This window comes from Anoplolepis gracilipes, chromosome 14 (assembly GCF_047496725.1).
Source record: "Anoplolepis gracilipes chromosome 14, ASM4749672v1, whole genome shotgun sequence".
In the NCBI taxonomy this organism is placed as follows: domain Eukaryota; kingdom Metazoa; phylum Arthropoda; class Insecta; order Hymenoptera; family Formicidae; genus Anoplolepis; species Anoplolepis gracilipes.
In genome coordinates, this window is record NC_132983.1 from 1,616,217 (window position 1) to 1,640,753 (window position 24,537).

Sequence of the window (24,537 nt, forward strand, 5' to 3'; positions counted from 1 at the left end):
GTCCGGCAATCAGGCCTTTGTGCACGGCTCACTGCCTGCACGCTTTATACCAGCACGCGTTGAAAGAGGGGAGAGTTGCGGGGCGGAAAGACGGGGGTGGAGGAGGATCCTGGTGGACGCGGGCGGGGAAGAAGTGAGAGCGACCGAGAAACGGAACGTTTATTCAACGGTGTGGAACTAGACTCGTAGGTGCGTCGTGTGTTCGTGAGGGATGCGCGCGGACCAACTGAATATATACAAGTACACCCTATATATATACACACACACACACACATGTATGCACACACAGCCGAGAGTATCTAAATGACGCGTATCCACGCGATCGATATTTTCCGGCGACCGCACGGAGGCTGCTTAAAAAAAAAAAAAAAAAAAAAAAAAAAAAGAGAGAGAGAGAGAGAGCAACGTGCACTAACTTTTTTGACGCCTTTTCCGCTAATGAAAAATCAGAGACCTTATGTTTTTATCTTCCTTCCTCCGGCCGTCTTCCCAGAGTTCTTTGAGGGTAGTTTTTGCCGGGAGGTAGGGAGAGTTAATTTTCGATAGTACGAGTTGGTATCATGGTTGTAAATGCTACATTAAAGTACTGACTTGTATTCGAGATCGTGCGAAGAATGAAAGGAGCAAAAGCCGCTCGCGAATATCTCTCTCGATGTCCAAGGGCGTCTTTTAATTGGATTACATGAAACTTAACTGAGATGCTTATCTCGAGATTCTTTCTCGTGGAAATTGAAAGATGCGCGGGTTTACAACTTTGGATAGCGTCTACGTTCGAGAAACCGGGGAGATCCCGTTTTGCGAGCAATTTAGTCTCTAATATAGATGTTTTTGCCTCGAATGTAACGATGTGGGAGAATGTTATTGGTTTACATGGCCCGCGGTTACTATAGGCAATATTGGAATCATCAAATTGACTGTAGGCTGCGTTTTACACGTATTCGCTATTAGCTCTTCTCTCACTCTCGCCTACTGCGTCCTTTCTCTCTCTCTCTCTTTCTCTCTCATCTCATACCATCACCCTAGAAGCAGGAACGGATTAAAATCCCCGCATCTTCAGACTTGAACATTCCATTCTTCTCTTACGTTCGCGACATTCGACCTTCGATACTCGTTATGTTATACATCAATTATTCCACGTATTAATAACGTAAAAATATCGACAACTCGCGTCTGCAAAAAATCGAAGGAAATTATCTTGTCGAAAATTTAATCCAAATTCGTCTCTCTTGAATTTTGAATAAGAAAAAAAAGGATGCCACTCCGTCCAGTAAAACATGTGTCGCTTTTAATGGAAGGATTTACAAATCGCGAGATCCGCTCAAAGAGGTCAAGCGATTCGCGTCCTGAGAATTAGCCGACCCTGCATATCCGTGACGTTTGCGCGGCTGTGTTACATCGGCGGGGGCCTCTCTTGTAATCAGGTTGGCTACACACGATGACGGAATGCGCGCACGCGCGCGAGAGAGCAACATCGTTTTCCTGTAACGTCGACCGAGAAGAACAAAGAGGGGAGAAAAAAAAGAGAGAGAGAGAGAACGCGCTCTCCCTCACCCCCTCACCCCTCTCACTCTCTCTCTCTCTCTCTTTCTCTTCGAAGGGATCAGCGACGGAAGCGTTCGTCGTGCGCAATCCGCGCGCTTCGTAAAAGCGGCTCTGTAAAAGTCGACAACGAGCGAGTACACGCTCGATTGATAGCGCCTCGAGCGGATAAGAAGATGCGTTTAAGCTTTCAAGCCGTGATACGCGGACCCTTATAATTACCTGTGTAATTACCGATCAACGAAATTACGACATTCCATCTCGCTCCTTTGCTTCCGTATTCTCGGTACAATTTTACTTTATTTTACATTTTGGCAGATACATCTTCATCAATTTTAATTAATTTTTATTAAATATTTAAATTATTATTAAATTAATATTTCGGCAAATATATGATAAGATTACGATCGAATTAAAAATTGAGAACTTTTATGTCGTATGATCAATTAAAGGTTAATCAAAATTGAAAATTTTATTTTACAGTTTGACGTAGATACATCTTAATCAATCTTATTTAATTTTTATTAAATATTCAAATTATTATTAAATTAATATTTCGGCAAATATATGATAAGATTACGATCGAATTAAAATTGAGAACTTTTATGTCATATGATCAATTAAAGGTTAATCAAAATTAAAAATTTTATTTTACAGTTCGTCGTAGATACATCTTAATCAATCTTATTTAATTTTTATTAAATATTCAAATTATTATTAAATTAATATTTCGGCAAGTATATGATAAGATTACGATCGAATTAAAAATTGAGAACTTTTATGTCGTATGATTAATTAAAGGTTAATCAAAATTGAAAATTTTATTTTACAGTTTGACGTAGATACATCTTAATCAATCTTATTTAATTTTTATTAAATATTCAAATTATTATTAAATTAATATTTCGGCAAGTATATGATAAGATTACGATCGAATTAAAAATTGAGAACTTTTATGTCGTATGATTAATTAAAGGTTAATCAAAATTGAAAATTTTATTTTACAGTTTGACGTAGATACATCTTAATCAATCTTATTTAATTTTTATTAAATATTAAAATTATTATTAAATTAATATTTCGGCAAGTATATGATAAGATTACGATCGAATTAAAAATTGAGAACTTTTATGTCGTATGATTAATTAAAGGTTAATCAAAATTGAAAATTTTATTTTACAGTTTGACGTAGATACATCTTAATCAATCTTATTTAATTTTTATTAAATATTCAAATTATTATTAAATTAATATTTCGGCAAGTATATGATAAGATTACGATCGAATTAAAAATTGAGAACTTTTATGTCGTATGATTAATTAAAGGTTAATCAAAATTGAAAATTTTATTTTACAGTTTGACGTAGATACATCTTAATCAATCTTATTTAATTTTTATTAAATATTAAAATTATTATTAAATTAATATTTCGGCAAGTATATGATAAGATTACGATCGAATTAAAAATGAGAATTTTTATATTGATATGATAAATTAAAAGTTGATCAAAATTGAAAATTTGAATTTACAGCTCTTGTCTTTATTAATGAAAATATTTTGAAAGTATTTTTTTTATATCTTTCCAATTGCGCATCGACGTAATACATTTAAACGTTATTTGTTGTATCTTAGCTCGGAAACAAAGAAGATTTCCACACGTGATCGTAAATAATTCATGGTAACACTCTGCACGATGAGGTCATTGTTTCCAACAGATAAATACGTAATAGTCGCTCCTTTTGCTGCGCCTAAAGCGATTTACGTTGCAGAAATGCGCCTGTCGCCAGCCAATACCTTGTTAGAACACTGACATATGTACATCTTTGGTTCAAGCCAGCGGAAGCTCCACTCCTGCTCAGACAAACCTCCGCAATTCTCATATATTTTCAAAATGTATCGGGATTCAATTTAATATAAAAGAAAAATCTCAAAAGAAACGAATTTGAGTGGAAAAAATTAAATTGAAAAAAAAATTCAATTCTTTCTTGAGCTCGCACAAAGAGCTACATGTCCGTGAGTGGGGTATGAAAAATGCGTGCGCGATTAAAATGCACGTGGGGGGGGGGGGCGGGATCTCTATTTTCAAAAGGAGCGCTCTCTCTTTCGAAGGGAGGAATTCGAACCGAGGGGATGGCGCGAACAATAATCGGCTCGGGAATAATTTCGGTGCGAATCGATGCCGCGAGAGAGGAGGGTCGAGGCACGCCAAGTAGGTCGCCGCGGATCTGCCACTGCTGCCAACAACAACGCCGACGACGACGACGAGGACGAGGACGAGGACGAGGAGGACGGAGGAGGAGGAGCAGCAGGCTTCGCCTCTAAGCTACCGAGAGAGCTAAGAGAGCTCGTTAATTCCTCGCGCGCGACAGCGTTCCTCCGTCGAGCGGATACTCGAACGCTAACGCGATGCAACCGATAAAACGTTGCACGGGGACGACGAGGATCGATGACTCTTACTCGCGCGCGCTTAGAGCTCGAGAGAGCGGATAATCGCGGACTAGGGACGCAACCGAGACTTTCCAAGATCGATACTCGCTCTTGCTTGCTTGCTTGCAGCGAAAGATTTGAGATATCGATAGAGCCTGCTGCTTGGAAAATGTTATGAGAAACAATTATCTTTTAACAGAGCTATCGAAATTATTATACAGCATGTGAATGTATTTTCAATTATTTTTATACCTTTTGATTTAGCCATTTATCGATATATTACGCGAGTCTTTCAGAAGCAAACTGATCACTTTTTTTTTTTTTTTTTTTTTTTTTTTTTTGTAAATTTCTTAATTACTTTTATACCTTTTTTAAATCAAAATACAATCAGAAGATGTATACGTATATATTAATATTTTTAAATATCAATAATTTTTTATTTATATAATGCTTTCTTTATAAAAAAATACTTGCAACTACAGCTCAAATACTTGATATTAATATTTTATAGGATATTTATATTTTACGTAGGTATTAATATATTTTATCAGGATATATACTCTCTGGTAAAACATGAAAGAAGCCTGGAATTCTTAGGGACTTTTTTACCTGGAAAAATCAGAAAAATCTCATGAAATTTTATTAGGACTCAGGAAATTTTTATAAAAATTATCTCTTTGATCACGTTGCTCTCTTATACTACAAATTATAAATATGCATATAACTATCTCTGCTTATATATTCAACGTCTTAACAAAATATTGAATATGCAGTGCATATTCTTTATTTTAATTTTGTTGGTAATAAAATATGAAAATGTTAAAAATTTTTATCTTAACGAATGCCACACAGTTTTTTTCAATACATTTTAAGTAAATGTAACACTTGAAACTTAGGTGGCATTGTGTTTTTCTTTTATATGGGTGAAAAACATGGGCAAAAAAAATTGATTTTAGAAAATTTCATCGACAAAAATTTGGAAAAACATTCTCTTTAAGCTGGAATTTTGAACAGAAATAGATCTGGATGATTAGAGAATTTTCAGAGAATTTTTTTACAGGACTTGAGTAAACGCCGTGTGTTTTATTTAAAAAATAATATTAATATCTTATTGAGTTTTAATATATTTTTATTAAATTCGATATTCTTTCTCGCGCGCATAATCTCGGCCGTATGAACGTGACTTAAGGGGTTCGCTGTCGCAAAATTGCCTCCTTAAGGTTCGTCCGATGCAATTCTACGACCGCGAGACATTCCAAAAATCGTACATACTTGGCGAGACTTTCTAATTCCCTCCTCGCGTGTCTTCTCGTGTCCGATACGTCGACAGCAAATCACGCACCTTATACACATTATTTCCGTTCGCAGCCACCTTTCGACCTTTTACGACCCTCTCGATCCTATCGATGACATGATTGGAAATTGTATATCGATTGTCTTTATGTCGATATTAATCGTCGCATAGTTTTTCAATTTTTTTAACCTTTGATGAGACGATCGTTCACAAGCGGTAGGTTAACATCTTATCTTATTATAATTTAAGCTTATAATTTAATTGTGATTAAGAAGAATATTAAGACATAATATTATTCAGGCCTAAAATATCGGAGGATTTCGAAAATCAGCTCGTAACAACAATAATCGTAGAATCTGTGAAATCTGAAATGATATCTCCGATGAAGGCTCTCAGTATTTTATTTATCACATACACCCATATTATATAATATAGTTGACAAGCGCATAAATGCCTCTAAAGTGCGACTGGGCATTATATTTAGTCAAGAATGCGACTGCAATTTCTGTCGCGGCAAACCGCGAGGGGAATCCAGCGAGATTTCGTCGGATCGTCTGAAATAATATCGCAGTGATTCACATGTTCGTTTAAAATTAAACACCAACGTGCACGTGATGCATAACCTCGGCTAACTGATGCTCTCTTGTACTCGTAAGGATCATCGTCGAAGGAGATACCTCACCATCGGACCTTCTTAAAGAGCCGGACGAAAAAATTTCCCTCTCCCTTCCCCTCCTTTCCTGTCTCTCATAAATAATTTCCGGTGCAGACATCAAGCGCGATATATCTTACACATTTGATGGCATATCTATTCGTACCAATGAAAGAAAAAAAAAAAACATTCGTAATCCAGACACGATAATTAAGTGATTAACACAGAACGCTCCGCTAAACTCGTCGTAATTCATTATCTTGGACGATAACGCGCACGTCATTCGTCTTTCCTCTCTTGCATATCGGCCGCGACTTATGTCCCAAGGTCAAATTAATGCAGTGTTTCGAGTACACTTGCGGCGAAATACCTTGGAAGAATATCGCGATTAAGGGGGTACCCGCGGAGTTGCGTGTCGGAAAAAAAGCTTTTTCGGGGGGAATTTTTTCCGTCGAAACTATTGTGTCATTTATTCTAAAACTTCTACATGGTATCAAACAACATTAAGACTATATTTCAGAATTTTTTCGTGGAAGAATGTCCCATAGCGTCCAAGTGACGAGCAATCTCGAAGAGGCACTTCTAAAAGTTTGTTTGCGGTGACCACTCCAGCTCCGAGTAAGATTATCTGATATGAACAAACCCAAGAAATTTAGTTAGTATGTTAGTTTATCCAGTGCTTAATCGAAGTTTTTTTTGAACATTCATATCTTTCACAAAATGCCGGCGGTTTAAAGTCAAAATTCAAACGATTATTTTTTTGATCCCAAAAAAATCGTTCTATCAATGTCCATAAAGTGGAGAGTTTTTTTTTTTTTTTTTTTGAATATTCTTCCGTAAAAAAATTCTGAAATATAGTTTTAATGTTGCTTGATACCGTGTAGAAGTTTTAGAATAAATGACACAATAGTTTCGACAGAAAAAATTCCCCAAAAAGAGCTTTTTTTCCAACTGCGGGTGCCCCCTTGAGAGAGATTCGATGTTTTTAAGATTATGTAATTTTTTTTTTTTCCAAATGAATCGATAAAATCCTGACAACCTTCTTTATTAGGGACCAAGAAGATAGACAAGACATAAAAGTTGACGCCCGCAATGGTGATCAATGATCGAGCAAACAGCTCGCGAACATGCGTGGCGTAATTGTCGAGAAAGTTGTTCGAAATTTGCGCTCCCGCGAAGATCTCTCGCGCGCATTTCCGTCTTTCTCGGACCTCATGTTGATTATGAAAGGGAAGGGGGGGGGGCAGTATCGACTTTGAAAGAGAGTATCGTTGCAGCATTATTGTCAAGCCCTCTTGGAACCGGCGACCCGTCGTCGTTGATCGACGAGCTTAGAAAACTTCCGGTGAAATTCGATCCCCCCATGATTTTAGGTCTTGAGTGAAATTAAAGAACCTGGGGTGAACCTTTATTAAAAAATATATATTTTTTTTTCTTCATAACTAAGAAAGAAATATTCTAAAAGTATTCTTTTTATTCATAGACTGACAAATAAATTAAAAAATCCAATATTAGAATATTTTATTTAAATCTTGAAACACATATTTAATCCTTTAATTAAGATCCGAAAAATAAAATTAACAAACTGCAAAGCTCAGCTTATTTACAGACTCAATGATTGGTTCTGATTTTTGTTTGTTGCAGCGTATGGTCCACAGTCCTCAAATAGCCAAATCGAGAACTAGACTTGGTAAGGACAAGACCGTGCGAGGACGATAGCCAATTGTACCTGGACCGATCGCGCAACTCGCTCGCGAGTTTCCACTTGGCGTGCTCTCGCAAGGCTACCAAAACGTCGACCCCGTCGGTAATCAAGTTATCGGGGGGTGGAACAGCTGGCAGTGGGGAGCAAGTGTCCCCAGGGCCTGGCCCACCTCCCCCAGTGTCTCCGTTAGCCGGCGGTGACAATCGCAGCAACGAGAACGCAGCGGCGGCAAACAATGATGATGAAGTTGTGCAAGCTGCCGTTCCGGCAGCGATTGGAACGACCAAATCTGCGTCCTCAGAAATGGAGGAGGAATACGGGCAGGAAGCCGCCGAGACCACCATGAGCTTCGTTTTGAAGCTAGATGTGGATGTGGAGGCTACGACGTCAGTGGTGGAGAACGTAACAAAGAGCGGCGAAGGGCAACCGCCAACGTTGCTGTTTGCCCGGGAAATATGGCGGTCCCAGGAACCTGTAGCAATCGCCCATGATACCAATAGCACCTCGACGGGGAACACTGTGATGATTGCGAGCAGTGATGACGTCGCCGCGGCTGCTTGTGGCGGCAAGTCGCAATTGTTACAGTGTCTGGAGGCGACGAGCAATCAGCAACAGCAATCCACGGCAACAGCCGCTACTGCGTCTGCTCTTACGACGGTCAAGCCGGTGGTCACCTATCCGGTCGCCAAAGGTGCCAGGGAACAGGTGCAGAAAATGATTGCCGGTTCGCAAACCAACACTACGCAAGTATTAACGACACGTGTCATCTCGCAAAAGCTACCGTTGTCGTCCAACCAGGCGCAACCTGTTCCGTTGGCCATTCTCAACACCTCTCCTGTATCGACTCAGTCTTCATTAGTAGCGAGCAATGTACAGGCTACATTACATCCCAAATTCCATCCCGTCTCCGTTCAACAACACATTGTAGGTACCGCCACGGCCGTGAAGACCATAGCTACGATGGCGGCAACGAATCTCCAAAGGATACAAATGAAAACGGCATCTTCGAGTGTTATAACAACCAGCCAGTCTGCACAAAAGGGAAAACCCGTAACGAATATGACCAATACTACCCAGTCTGCTGCCGGAACCGCGCAACGTAACAACTCTCTGTCCAGGACACAAAACCTGCAAAAATCGCAGATGTTAACCAGTCAAGTCAATCAATTGGCAGTGAACAACCAGGCGACCGCGAATTCACAAAAGATTCAGCAGGGTAATCCGATAATACAAAAGACGACGCAATCTGTCAACGCGCAAAAGTCTGTCTGTAATAATCAGAAAGTTTCATCGCAGCTATTGAGCAGCGGCCATCATCCAAATCATAAGACACAACAACAACAAAAATTACAGGGGCCTCAGAAGACTCATTTGGCGATGGCTAGACAGCAGCAACAGTTGACCGCACAACAGCTAAACAACGTTTCAAAGTCTAGCTGTCCCAATATTCAAAAGATTCAGACGCCCTGTCCGGGACAGCAGCAACCTACAGTTAGCCAGCAGCAGGTGCAGGCACCTCATCAGAGATCTCAATCGGCGGTGACCGGGCTGCAAAAATCTCAGACGATATTAAACACTAGTCAGGTACCAACTACAATGAGTAATGTCTGCAAGAGCAACAGCGTGCCAAACATCTCCAAAATACCACCGCAAAATTCAAACGTACTTGGTAACAAGCAATCGCAGGTGCAATCTATGACGCAATTGCAGCAGCAAATCGTACAAACTTCGCAGCAACAATCGGTAATGCAAAAGTTACAACAGCCGACGAACACAAATAATCTACAGATTCAAAGAAGTCACAGTATTACTAACATGCATCAAAAAGTGGTAGCGACCATACCGAATAATCAAAGGACTCATGCTGTGATAAATTCAAAGGTTCAACAGCAACAACAGCCGTTGCAACAGATGATGATGAGGGTAGGAATATCAAAGGGTCAGACGCCACAGGCTTCGCAATCTACGGCAGGCTTGAAGGGCGTTTCCCAAAAATTGGTGAATCCCGTCAAGGTTACTGCAAACTCCCAAAATAATGCCATTCAACAGTCCGTAGTACAGAGAAGTAATAATCCTCCTCAACCTATGAAGATTGTAACACAGCAGCAGCAACAGCAACAACAACAGAATGTAATCAGTCCGCAGAACGCTCCGCAGAAACAACCCGGCTGCATCAAGACTATTCCGCCGCAGAAACCCGTACAGAGGAATCACGCCCAGAAAGTTGGTGGCAGCGGTATTAAAACCTCGTTGAACACAAACGTGACGGCGTTGACGAAGACTCAGAACCCGACCGCGATACAGATTGCGCAAAAGGGAGGGTGTATCAAGACCTTATTGCAGCAAACAACTGCAGTCGCATCACCCAACGTAATGGCTGCGCACAAGAACTCACCGATCAAGATCCAACCACAAGTAATACAGCAGAAGCAACTAATCATGACGCCGCAATATACCCAGCAGATCAGGCAACAGTCCGGACAGATAAAGACCCTCCTGCCGGTATCCTCGACCATGACAGAACTTCGTAAAGACCTCATTGAAATCAAGTAAGTTCAAGCATCTTTTTGTTCATGTTAAGTGCTGGCAATTTTAATCGTCCTTGTACTAACAATATTTTTCCTTCTCTTGTAGAAACGAAACCGAGTTACGAATTTCCAAAGAAGACGAACAAAGTGCCCGTAAATCGCCAGTGAGAAGAATGCCACTTCCTTACGAGGTACAAAATTTATACGCCAAAGAATATTCAATTCTTGGTTTAGAAAGTTCTATGAACTAATATCTATTTGTATGTTTTTTAGATAATGTTACATATTGCTCGACTTAAAAAAATATCCTTGATTACATGATATACTGTTTTAATTGCAGTGTCTTCAGTTTGTTCTTCAAGACCATAATTACGGAGCACCACCGCCGCGAACTCCGCCACCGCCTCCATCATCACCGCCTCATCCGAAGCAGCAACCAATTAACGGAGCCGGCAGTTCCACAGCCACCTCTCAACATCCTTATATATTTGGTCCCGGTAATACTTTTGTATATCATTACAACATTACACTAAAGGAAGCATGAGCTGTTTACGATATTTTCCTTCCTGTTAATATAATGAAATTAATGATATAAATGTTACTTATTTTAAAGTTGTGAGCAATACCAATACGGAGGATGACGCCGCCAGCACGATTAGTAGCGAAGCGGGACGGGAAGCGGAACCGGAAGGCGAGGAAACTGAAACGGCACCCGAAGGCGAAGGGGACGACGAAGACAGTGTCACCAGATGCATCTGGTAAGTAAACGCTCGTTCTTAAGCATACATCATGTGATACGATGTATATTTATGCCAGACTTATAGATGTATATTTTTGCTAGCTTATAAAAATAAATGGATATCATAATTTGATATTTATTGATATGATATTATATTATGATATAATTATCTATATGATTTTAGCGACTTTGAACATGACGATGGATACATGATTTGTTGCGATCGATGCTTGTAAGTCACTAGTATTTTCAATATTAGTATAAAATATAGATTAGAGAACAGAAAATGTAGAAAAAAATTTTGTATATTCTCACTTTGTCTACTTTAATCTATAAAAAAATGTTTATATATTCTCTCTGTACATCTATATTAGAAATTTATATTAGAAATCATCATCAGTTTATCATATATAAATGAAATTAATTGGCTGCAAAGCAAATGATAACTTTATAGATGATAAAGAGAGATAATTCATTGAAAACTTACTTCAATCTCCATTACAGAGTATGGCAGCATGTCGATTGCATGGGCATAGACCGTTCGAACATTCCTGACGAGTATCTCTGCGAGAGATGTCGACCTCGACGAGTGGACAGACAGCGAGCCCGCGCTCTGCAAATGCGCAAGCGCGAGGAGCTGCTCAATTCGGACACGTCGTCCGACACATCGTCCACCAGCTCAGCGGACACGGACGTTGGCTCGGTGAACGCTACAGTCCAGAAAAAACGCTCTCTACCGCAGCAGCAGCAGCAACAGCAGCAGCCGTCTTCGCAGATTCCGCGGCGCGGCAAGTCCGATGCGCCGACTCAGTCCGCTCAGGTGCGAAGATTGAATAATAACAACAACAACAACAACGTCGCGAAACGCCAGAGAAGAGACTCGCATGCTCGACAATCGAGCGCAGTCCGCAAAAAGGAAAACGCGACACCGAAGCGAGGACCCGGGAAACGCAAGGCCAAGAGGAGAATGAGCCTCGAGGATAAGGAGGAGGATGTACAAGACGCCTGGGGTACCAACATGACACCCCTCAGACAGTGGATCGAGAGATACGAGGAGGCCGTCACGAATCATTACAGTCCCGAATTACGTGCCAGGATATCCAGCATTAAAGTTAATGGCACCCATAGCGATCTCAGACAGACTAACATGAATGTCATCGCCACCGGCAAATGCAGGCTCAACGTGCACAGTAATAATCTCAGAGTAAGTATTATATCTTAAACGAAAGAAGAGAGAGAAAGTAGAAAAAAAACTGTGCGAGAAATTCTTATAAGAATTTTTAGATTATTATTTTATTTTATTTTATATCCAATTATTATCTTCTTCCCTTTTTCAATATTATTTGCTAGTAATATTCATTACAATTATTCATCTCAATCATTTTTTGAATTTCAGAATGAGATAGAAAATACAGTGCACCTAATCTACTGCTCATGCTTGCCTTATGTGTGAAAACGTATGTTAAAGTGTGTACTAAAACATCATTCTTTGTGACGCAGTTTCTAGTGGCGACGATGTACCTCCCGCCAAACACTCCCGTCGTGGAACTACGTGGCAAGTATATGCTGAGTACGCAGCATCGGTCGCAGCATCCGCAGGGTGGTAGACAACACGCTCAGCGACCGGGACCGTTTGTCTTCTTTTATCGTCTGCCACGTGACGGCACCGAGGTGTGCGTGGACACGCGGACGTACGGGAACGACGCGAGGTTCGTGCGACGTAGCTGCAAGCCGAACGCCGAGGTGAAGCATTGCATCGAGAAAGGCACGCTGCATCTTTACATCGTGACGACCTGCGCGATCGAGAAGAACGCCGAGATAACGATCAAGCATGAGCAACACGACCTATTACTGTCACCCAATCCTGGTTCCTCGCCCGCACTACCTGTCGTGTGCGCGTGTAACAATCCACGGGAGTGTCAGATCGCCAATGCGGCGAACCAGCAACTAAACAGAAGAGGTAGCAACGGTGCTCTTGTCGAAAATGCCGAGTAAGTTGGCACAATAATAATGTAAATAGTAATAAGATCGAATAACTGGCAAAAATAAAGAGTCACCTTATCTATAAGATTTGTTTCATAAAGAAAAAAAAATATATATTACACATTTTTTATAACTAAAATTAAAAATTTATCAAAGGCTTTTAAAAGAATATTATTCTAATATTGTTTCTTGAAATTATGAATTAAAATAATTAACAGTTAATGATTTTTTTAACTTTAATAACTTTCTGAAATCTTCTTGGTATATTGTACTTTCAATTAAATTTTACAAATATTGTTCAGATTCTTCTATGCTAGATAAACTGGTTCAAAATAAGAATTCTTTTTAGTTATTCCACATTTGTCAATCTTATTATCTAGAATCGCTCATACATTTTCGATTAAATTTAAATCTGGAAACTGTGGAAGTTATCGAGCTATTAGATTCGACAGCAACGGAAAAAGCTTGACTTTTCTTTGCTGGAAACTTAAATTATCTTCTAGACCGAGCTTCAGCAAAAACTTTCCTAAATTTTAATTAATTATTTCGATATAGACATCTGCCGTCATAAGCCCATCATTTTTGACAAGATTTCCTGCTCGTGAGAAATGTCTTCAGACCATAATATTTCCTTCACTAATTTTCTGAATATGACAATCTTGAAGCTCTTCTCCGTGTTTCTCCAAGCTCAAACACTTGTCATTTTTTGAAAAGAAGCCGATTAGACAGTTTTCATACAGGAATAGGAAATCTTGTCAAAAATAATGGATACATGACCTTTTTGAAATAGTATTAAATAGAAAATTGAATTGTTTTTAATTAAAAATCTTTAATTAATAAATAAACTTTTAATTTTAATTATAAAAAAATTAATTATAAAAATTTAGTTCTAAAATTAATTTAGTTATAAAAATTGAATTCTTTTTAATTAAAAATCTTTAATTAACAAATAAACTTTTAATTTTAGTTATAAAAAATGTCACATATTTTTTTATCTTTATAAAACAGTCTTATGAAGTGGCTTTTTATTTTTGCCAGTCACTATATATATGTATGTATATTTCATGTATGTATTTTTTTGTCATGTGCACAGTGGCAGAGAACGGAGGCGGCGAGGTAGGAGAAACACCGTCTGCGAGGAAACCGATCCCGTGCCGGCGGCAGTTCCTACTACGAGTGTCACGCAGCAAGTCACTTCGACCGTGACGTCATCTGCACCGTCGACGGTGACTGTCACGACACCGAGGAAAACCGTTACGACCACGGTTACCGTCTCGACAACTCGTCAAGTCTCCAAAGAGGAACCTACCACGACCGTAACAAACGTGCAACCTCAAACGTCACCTGGTTTGAGTCAATCGGTAGCGACGCCAGAAACGAAAAAAGATAAAAAGAAGATGACGCGGGAGGAGAGGAAGTTGGAGGCGATCATGAAGGCCATTGAGAGGATGGAAAAGGCGGAACAGAGGAGGCAGGAGGTACAAGCGAGAAACGCGCAACGAAAAGAATCTAGCGGCACGCACAGCGACAATGAGGATAACAACCCGACGACAGGACAGTCATCCAAGAGTGGTAAACAGACAAACTCGGATAGGCCGCTTCGGCGGAAGAGGAGAAAAGGTCGGGCGAGGACGACGAGCACGTCTCAATCGCAGAGTAATAGTCGAAGAACGAGATTGAATTCGGCCGAGTCCGACGTGTCCTCCGGAGACGAGAGCAATTCTATGCAGTCGCCGCCTTTACTGGGTCGACCACCCAGCCGAGAAGTTCCCTATTCGTCGCACTTACATACGCCAGCCAAGAACGCCACGGTCACGTTGGGAGAAAGTGCGAGCAGTATCGGACCGTCGTCCGGTGGTCACCATAGTGGAATTCCCACAGCGGCTGGTTTACTACTGGCCCTGGCGAATTCTAACGCTCCGGGTCCTCCGAGTTCGCCACCGCTGCAACAACCCACTCCTGTCAAGAGTCCTACCTGTGACAGCGGGGCCAGCAGTAGCTCGCAAAGTTCCACGCCATCCACCCCGTTGTCATCCGCCTGTTTATTGGTGGCCGCGGCGGTCGGTCCACTGGCGCCAGGTTTCAAGTTCCCGAAAACGAAGAAGGTGTTGATGAACGAATGGCTGAAGGAGTCACCCGATCCGCCACAGGCCAATATACCCCAAGGATCACCGCTACCTGCTCTACCGTCAGCGCCGACCTTGCAAAATTCCATGAATCCGTTGTGCGGCAGACACTTTCCATCGTTACCGGCAACAGATCCAACGGCAGAATTTCTCTCACAGAGTTACGCGGCCAAGAGTCTGGCCACTCTGGTGCAAGCTGCCAATTCGGTTAGCGGTATATGCGACTCTCCGCCGCAGCGTAGACAGCAACAACAGGCTGCTGCTGCTTCTGGCAATAACAACAACGGTGGCAGCGGTGGTTGTCCCACGGGCTCAGCAAAGAAGCGGTGGTTACGTCAGGCAATCTCGGAGGAATGTGATTCGCCCAACAGCCGGCCTGAGAGCCCGCCGTCGCTCAGCGAAACAGTGGCACCGCCCAAGAAGCGAAGAATAGCACGGGAGAGTCTATCGTCGGAAAATTATACCCCACCCACAACCCCGACTATGCTTCTACCGACGGAGGCAGCGTCTAATAGTAGATCACTATGTCCCACTGAGGTAAGTCCTGCAGCAGCATATTTCAGCGTTTGAATATTGTAATATTCTAATGCGTCTAACGTGTAATATGATTCAACATTTTTTAATAGGGTCAATGCTTTACTGTTTTTTCAGGATGACTACGTGGAACGCGCGCCGTCGCCTTTGGATGTAGAACAGAATGACGAAGGGCAATACGAGTCAAAATGTGTAAAAGAAGAGATTAAAACTGATGATAGATCAATAGATTCCGACGAATCGATCGTTCGAAAGAAACTCTCAATTGATCCTTTTCCTCAAATGGAATTTTACATACATGAAGAAAAAACGGAATGCCCAGATATCGTTAAAAGAGAAATCTCCCCCGTAATGGATACAGAAAATGCTGCGATAAAGGAAGAGAAAGTTTTCTCAAAGTGGGAGAAAAGTGATATAAAAACCGAATGTAATTACAGTTCATTAGATCCGAAAATATTTGCAAAGATTCAAAAAGTCGTCGAGAGTCGTGGAGTATCATTCAGCGATTTAAATTTGAAAAAGGAACCTTTCTTGAAGAAGGAGGGACAAGGTACAGTCGAGATAATCCATCAGAAAATATCGCACACCGAGATAGAGGGATATCCGTCTCCCATGGAACCTGATGAAATTTTGGAGCAACGAGTGGCCGAGTTGCAGCTGGAGTTTGGCGGCATCGACGAAATCGCATTGAACGTTGCCAGTAACGAACATAAGAAATCCGATAGCGAGAATAAATCGCCCGAGGCCGCCGTAAAATGTGAAGAGATCGTTGCCGAAAAATCGGACGATAACGCGTCCATCGACGAATTCGACGTCGAGGCGCAAATGAAAAAGATCACGGGCGACGACGGCAATGATTACCAAGAGAAGATTGACACAAGTTCGGAGAAGGACAAGAGCATGGACGGAATAGAGGGATTGATGGAGAGTTCAAAGGAGGATTCGGATTCGGAGGATAAGGACCTAGACGACGACAAGTACTGCGAATCGTCTTTTAAGTTGTTCGATATCAAACGCGAAGAGACGCCTTTCAACGAACTGGACACTAAGCCCAATATCAAATTGGAACAGATTCCCAAAGATGACGCGAAAGAGTCGATTAAGGAGGATACAAACGAGGAGGTTTCGAAGGAGGTCTCTAAGACGGAACAATCGTCCGTCTTCACCGCTTTGTCCGAGGAGTCTATTTTCGAATCGGCCTCTTCGAACGCGGAGTCTGTCTCGGATCCTCCCAAGATCTTCCACTCGATTCCGCCGTTGAGCGAACGCATTCGCAAGAAGGATCCGACGGTCACGCCGAAAACGCCTAAGATGGACTTTGATGCGGCCATTATAGAGTCCACAATAAATCTGAACACAGAGAAAGAATCGACGAACGGCGAGGAGAAGTCGATGCTGTCGACCGCGTTGCGCGAACTCTTGGAAGCAAAACTGGACGAGCCTGAAGTAATAAAAAATGACATTCATAACGAGATTAGCGCGTCGCAAGTAGCTCAACCAAAATCAGACATCTCCCCTGAACGTAGCCTAGACACGGTACAAGACTCGGCCACGACCCAAGAAGCCCCGAAGCCAGAAGAGGCTCCTGTCAAGGAGGAGGAAACCAAACCCAAGGAAATAAAACGATTGAAAGATCCGAGGACCGTTGTACCCAATAACATGCCTGCACCGCCGGCCTTTAAACCGGACGCTCTTCCTCCTGTCAAGCGCAAGGTTAGAACGGTAGGACTGTAGTAAGATTTTTTTATGTTGCTAAGACGGTAGTGTGTCCCAAAATTTTATATTTATATATTTTTTGTGTGTAAAACTAAATAAGTTTCTTGGCTCGCTTCATCCTTACTTTTGCCTTTTTAAATTGATGGTTCATCCGTGATAAAAAATGACGAGCATGTTATAAGAAAATGTTTCCATTTCCTTGTCCAGTTATCCATATCGGAATATCGCAAACGCAAGCAACAATCGTCCGGAGGGACCGGAGCCGAACCGGAATCATCGAAGGACGATTCCACTGCGGACAAAAGCGGAGCGCGAGGTAGATCGGATAGCACCAGCAGCGGCACCTCTTCGCTCAGTTCTGACGAGGAGGGTACCAAAGCATCAGCTGCGCTGGATTTACCTGGTGCTACCACGTTAACGCTCTTCCCAAACGCCACTAATGAAAACGATGAAAAGAAAGGTAATCCAAATACTTATCCAGCATGCAAGCTTTATTAATCGATAAAGAGAAGGAGAGAGAGAGAGAGTATATAAATGATTTTTACAGGATTAGGTAACATTTCTCGCAAAAATTTTTACATCTAAAATATACAATCACGATTATTATAAATTCCCATGGTATTCTCCTGCTTTTACGTTAACGCGATTAAATGGATTAATATTCGAATCAGGTGGAGAGGAGGGTACGATTGGTTGGTCCGCGGCCCCGACTCTAGTAGAACGTCAACGAGAAAATCTCACCGAGCGATTAAAACGCGAATTCGGATTGTTTCTCAGTGACGACGAAGAGGAGAGAGCTCGTAAGCATGGTACGCATCGAGTTATAATTCAGCATATTTAAAAAAATATGTGTATATGCGATTAAAAGAGAATATAATAATAGAGAAGGATTTAGGGAATTTCTATTTCGCAACCTTTGAAAAAACTGATGACAATGTTATTGTAAAATTAAACTAGTTCTTGTATTAATTCTATTATTTCTCTGGATTTTAGGTTTGACAGCTGAGGCGATACTGAAGGCGCACAAATCTCCGCCTCCGAATCTGGTCCCCAGCACATCGCCGGGATACCCTGGATTGCAACAACTACCACCTCAACCGTATATACCACCACCCGGCTCCGCGTCCATTCACTATCCCCAGTTCCAGAGCAAACCCGGTTCGGTGCAGTATCCGAACTTTGTGATACCCCCGCAGACCACCACGACTCAACAACCGATATACGGCACCGCTGTGCCATCGCAAGCGGGTGGAGCTGCCAGCAAACAAGTGCAACAGCAATTTTTGGTACCTCAAGCGGCCCAAGCGCCACCGGGTTCCAATCCGTATCCACCGCCGCAATTCGTGCCGCCGCCGCCGCCGTCGGCGGCGACGGCGACGTCAACGGCGACAGCGGCGTCGACGGCGTCGACGGCGACCGCGGCAACGACAGTGCCCAAGTTCTCGTCGACGACGCCACCGCCACCGGGCAACCAAGTGTACCCTTCCGTCGCATCCTCGGGACAGTCGCAAAAACCATTTTTCAATCATCCAGCACCGCCGAGATCGTAACCGACAGACAAGGGTAGGATTGTTTAAGCCAAGTTTATCCAAATTTATATCATTTCACGTTCGGGAGTGATGTCTTTTGCGAGCCGTCGAACCCGCTTGCACTCTCCTGTTTCCACGATTGTTTTTTTCTCAGAAAAGGAAAAATACAAATTCGTGCTAAATATTTTCAACGCTGACAGTTGACGTTCTCACTTGCTGTAATATATATATATATATATATATATATATATGTGTGTGTGTATACAGGGTGTCCCCGAATTGGCGGATCAACTCTCGTGGGTAGATAGAGCGTGTTAAACTGAAGAGAAAAATCTTATATCATTTTGCTAAATTCGCAATAATTAATGAGATATAAATTAATAAAGATCGGCCAATACGTGCCAGGATAAGCGTGCGGCGCGAAGAAGTCTCCTACTTATTACTTGATACTAGGCGCGCGGCGAGACAGTAGGCGAAGCGCTCTACAAAGGACGTACAAAGGGCGTACTGAAAGAGACATGTACAGTGCGCTCTGCGTTTATATCTTGCGGCGCGCCTAGTATCAACTAACAACTGGCAACCAACTAGCACCAAGTAACAACTGGGAGGTTTCTTCGTGCCGCGCGCTTATACTGGCACGGATTGGCCAATTTTTATTAATTTATATCTCATTAATTATGCGAATTTAACAAAATAATATAAGATTTTTTTCTTCAGTTTAACACGCTCTATCTACCCACGAGAGTTAATCCGCCAATTCGGGGACACCCTGTATATGTATATATATATATATATATATGTGTATATATATATATATATACATATACATGTGTATCATTTCGCGTGTGTATGAAGGAAGGACAGAGGCGTAAAAATAATGCGCGTATATGTAGGGAATTCCGAGAGTTTCGCTAAATAATTAGGCGGAGGAGAAACTCCGCGGAGTTTAGTTTGCCGCCGATCGCTTCTAGAATCGTCGCGCACATATTTAAAAAGTTTAATCAATAGACGTTAATTTGATGGTTCTTCTCTCAAAATATTCCACGGAATTCGCGCGGTGGCCTAAAGGTGATAAGCTGAGCATATTTCGAGGATATATAGCGACGCGCATTTTAAGTAGCATATATCTAGAGTATCCGGTAACTCTCTTTGACGGCCAAAAGTGTATTCTATAAGAACGGCGTACACTTTTTATACCGGCGAAATGCGGTGCCCTAAAATGTTTATATATAGTCAGCGTAGTCTATACACATACACACACACACACACAAAAACACAATTTTGATAAGATTAAAGTTGGAGGCGCGAATAGGATCGACATTTCGGTTATCGCGATATATCCTTTTTAAGAACAGTTATCATTACATACAGTGTGCACATCCTGCATCATTCAACTTATCTCTGTATATTTATATGCACATATATACATATATATAAATATATATATATATATATATATATATATGTGTGTGTGTATGTATAAAAATTGCATAATATTAACAATATATGAAGTTATATATATATATTTAACGAAGCTACATTTAGACTAGTCCGTAGAAAGGCAATTACTCTCTAATCTCAACACAAATTATTCTAATAGATAAGCAAGACGATACTATGTTGTGCAGATTTTTGATGTAGGAAAGGCAAAAAAGGGACGTGGAATTCTCTATATTTTATATTTCACTGTAAAATGATAGATTATTTATAATAAAGATTAAATGTTGAAATTTAAGAGCTTGAGTTCTATTTTGGAAATTTGTAAGTCACGCTAATTTGTTTATTTTTTCATACGCAGGGTGACGCGTTATCGATACAAGCAACGTTTTCTTTCTTTTAACATATTTTATTTTATTTAAATACATTATTATTTATCTTTAAATCCACTTATATCGGGACCGATTAATGTTGTAAAGAGATATTATAGACGGTTACTATTATAAATTGTACAATGTGACTATGCATTTTGTTTCTCGTTGATGCTTTAAGTGATGCGGAATATATTTTTAGTTAAAAAAATAGCGAAAAAAAGCGAAATGTTTTACTTATGGATTCTTTTTTTTTTTTTTTTTTTTCTTTTTTTAATAAATCAATCATCTCTATTCGCTCACACTCAACATTCATTCAAGTACAAAACTTACTAAGCGATAAAAGAAAAAGTGTATTAAAAAAATATAGAGAGATAAATTGCGATAAATTAAATGCAGAAAAAGAATTTAGAAAAAGAGAGAAAATTAGGCTATTTTGTAACTAGAAAAAAAATTCTTTTTCTTATTTAGTTCAAGAAAAAAAAATACTATTGTTAGTGAAAATGTGTGTATTTTTTTTCTTTTTTGCGTGAAAAACTGCGGGCCCATTGATTTTGCGCGATATCGTTAAGATATTTATAACTGAATCGTAATCACAAATGACGACAAACGATCGCTTTTAAACTTGAAACTACATTCTACCAATCTTCTAGTTCCAACATCGACCCGGTGTACACGAGTGTAATTGAAATTATATATATATATATATTGTACTTTATATGTGTAATTAAAATTATTATATATATACATACATACATATATATATATACATATATATATACATAAAATATATATGAAAAAAAGAATTTCGGATTTTAGCGGTGCGTAATTATTATGTAGTGTACATTAGTATGTTATCACTTGTTGGAAGCGAGGAGAAGCCAAGTTTCGCATTTCTTTAATTCGTAAGTTAATTTTTCTCTGTTTGTATTAAAATAACGTATTGTTTATTGTATTTTCGGTCACAGACACTTGCAAGAGAGCGAGCGATGGTGAATATTATTATATAAAAGAAAACAACGACGAATATTTCTCTCGCTAGAGATAATCCTTGCGATATATTTAAGATTTTGCTGCTATCACTGTAACAATCGTCATAGTTATTCATTATATCCGCAGCAGTAGAAACGTGAACACACGTCGCTCGCTGACTAATTATAGTACAACGTTAGAGGCGGTACAATCTTAGAGAGACTCTCGTAAAAATTATAGCCGGTGTTACAAAGGTGCTCAAAGGTACCTCGCGATTAATTAGAATCAATTCAAAGAGACAGAGGAGGCATTGTGAACTTATATTTAGCAAACGAGAGACAAAGAAAGATCATTGGCAGAGAAAAGTAAATATATATCTTAATTTATTATTCAAATAACAATATTTTTATTTTTTTAATCATTTGAAAATTTTCTCACTTTTTTTAATTTACACAGTCCTTTGGTCGCAAATATGTAACTTTAGCTGCGGTCCACGTGTCTCTGTGAAAGCTCAGAAAAATTTTGATTTGAATTTGACTTGAAACGTTATTACAAAAACTAGAAGAATAATATTACTACGGAAAATTTTTACTTGTAAAGACATAGAAAGGTGAAAATATCTAGGGCATTTTCTGACCGTATGGATCGCATCTGTTACGTAATTCGCGATCAAGATTCCACCTGAACAAAAATGCAAAACATGTACGAAAGAAGAAGCAAATCGCGCGATTTCAATCATCGGTTCTTAAGCAAATATCAAAGTTTAGAGATCTGTGATTAAAATGTAAAGAGGGAGGGGAAAAGAAATTAAGTTATAATATGTATTTATGTATTCTCTGCGAAAGTATTTCAACGGAATTCTCCTGAGCGCATATATGTACGGTTCTCCTGTGAGAAGCAAAATGAAAGAAGAAGAAGGAAAAGGAGCAGAAGAGAGGGAGAGCCCTTTTTATATTGCGTTCGGCTGCGATTTCAAAATGTAAACAAACATATTTTTGGCATTTGGTGTTTACTTTGTACTTTAGCCGATATTTTGTAATAATAAAAGAAAAAAGAAACGTGTGTGTACTAATGTAAGTTATAAATTGCCGCGGGTGGCGTAACATCAGATACAGAGGGAGAAATGTTGGAGAGTGTACAGCTCATGTTCGCCATCCGAGTGTACATGTAAATATTTTTGTAACATAACTTTAAGTATATATATACATACATACATATATATATATATATATATATATATATATATATATATATATATATATATATATATATATATATTAATCTTTCTCTTTAACCTTTCGTGTGAAATCCGGAAGATACAAGGATACGATTGCTTTGCAGCTAAAATCCATACGTTTATTGTCCGTTGTACAATTCTCCTTACATATAGCTCGTACTATATATCTGTATAATGACACTCTGATAAAGAGAGATTGCAAAAAAAAAAAAAAAGCGACTTTGTTATTAAAGGTATCTGATAGTATAAAGCAACTCGTTAGAGATAATCGTTTCAATGTTGTAAATAAGAGAATACACACAGAGAGCATAGCAGTTATAAATATATATATTATTATATTATATATTATATTAATATTATATATTATTATATTCAACTTTATAAAATAGGCTGAGAACATAATTTTTTTATTTGCGATTCACTGTTACATGTATGTGCCTAGTTATAGCCATGTTACATTATTATCTATTATTACACTGTACGATAATTTAATCAACGTACTACCGATTATAATAAATGTATAACAAGTTCTTCGATATCAAACTCTACACGATATATATTATTATAACGTGTAAAGAGCTCATATTTAGGCATACGTGAAATTTAATAAATCGGAATACATTTTACGAATTAATACTGTTACTCGTGTGCATCCTCGCTCCTCCCACGTGCGTTTGACAAGAGCGTTATTCGATGATATTTCTTATTTTTCAATCGAGCGCAAAAAGAAATACATATTTGTCTCGCTCTAAAATACGATAAAGCTTATCGAGACTGGATAATTGAAAACCAAAGTGACATAGTAACCAACGCTATTAATATAAAAGCATAATTCACTGCAGTGAATTATCATTGTTGTAGATAAAACTTATCTCGTTTCAATAAGTATTTGTCTCGTGTTATCAATGCTAATTACATTAAACCAATGAGATTCTACTTTATATTTTATTTTCGTGGATGTACATACATTTGTATGTGCTGTTCGTGTTATCAGGGATGGTAATTTACAACGTTGAGCGATTTATCACTGGCAGATATATTTCATTTTTTCAAAGGATTTTCAGAGAGAGAGAGAGAGAGATTTTCGTGCTTTCGAAATTTGAAAGAGAAAATTACAAGTTGTGTTTTATTTTTAAATCATGTGCAATTATAAATAAATATAAAAAAGGAAATCTCTTGGCAATCTCCTTCAAATAAAAAATTGTTAGGCTCATTGACTGATCTCTTTCTTCGCACCATTTTTCTTATTTAAAAGAAAAATAAAAAAAGACGAGAAAACTCAGCCGAGGTCAAAGTCTCTACTCAAATCTTAAAAAAAAATTCCTAAAAATTCTTTGATCTTCCAAGGTATTTATTATTTATGTTCAAAATTTTAAGTGAAGAGAATATTTTTAAGATTTGTTGCAATTTTTTTTAAGTTTTATTATATGTTATTTTATTCTAATTCTTATTCTCTCTTTTCACTTATACGAAGGAAAAACATAGTCACTTCACTATTGAAGAAAATTAAATAGTTTTCATTTGCATAACATTTTCACCTTTTTATTATTAAAAATTGAAGTATAGAATTTGCATCATGTGTGTGTATTCAATATTTTGTAGATACTGATAAATAATTAGAAACGGATAAACAATAATTGACAACTCAATTTATGATAAGATATGTATATTACACACATAATAGACAAGCTTGATTTATCGATGGAATGCAGATTGCAGTAAAAGAACAAAATTGAAGTATTTATTA

At 39.2% G+C, this 24,537-nt stretch overlaps 1 protein-coding gene across 1 annotated transcript; it reads left to right on the plus strand.

Moving 5' to 3' along the window:
• The first annotated feature begins 7,777 nt into the window (after positions 1-7,777).
• Positions 7,778-24,003, plus strand: Upset (SET domain-containing protein upSET). Its single transcript, XM_072906198.1, has 12 exons — positions 7,778-10,167; positions 10,253-10,337; positions 10,487-10,643; positions 10,760-10,904; positions 11,070-11,117; positions 11,390-12,089; positions 12,386-12,876; positions 13,962-15,531; positions 15,646-17,250; positions 17,452-17,704; positions 17,916-18,053; positions 18,238-24,003. The coding sequence occupies exons 1-12, from the start codon at positions 7,922-7,924 to the stop codon at positions 18,792-18,794; spliced, it is 7,995 nt and encodes a 2,664-aa protein (XP_072762299.1). The 5' UTR covers positions 7,778-7,921; the 3' UTR covers positions 18,795-24,003.
• Positions 24,004-24,537: the final 534 nt, after the last annotated feature.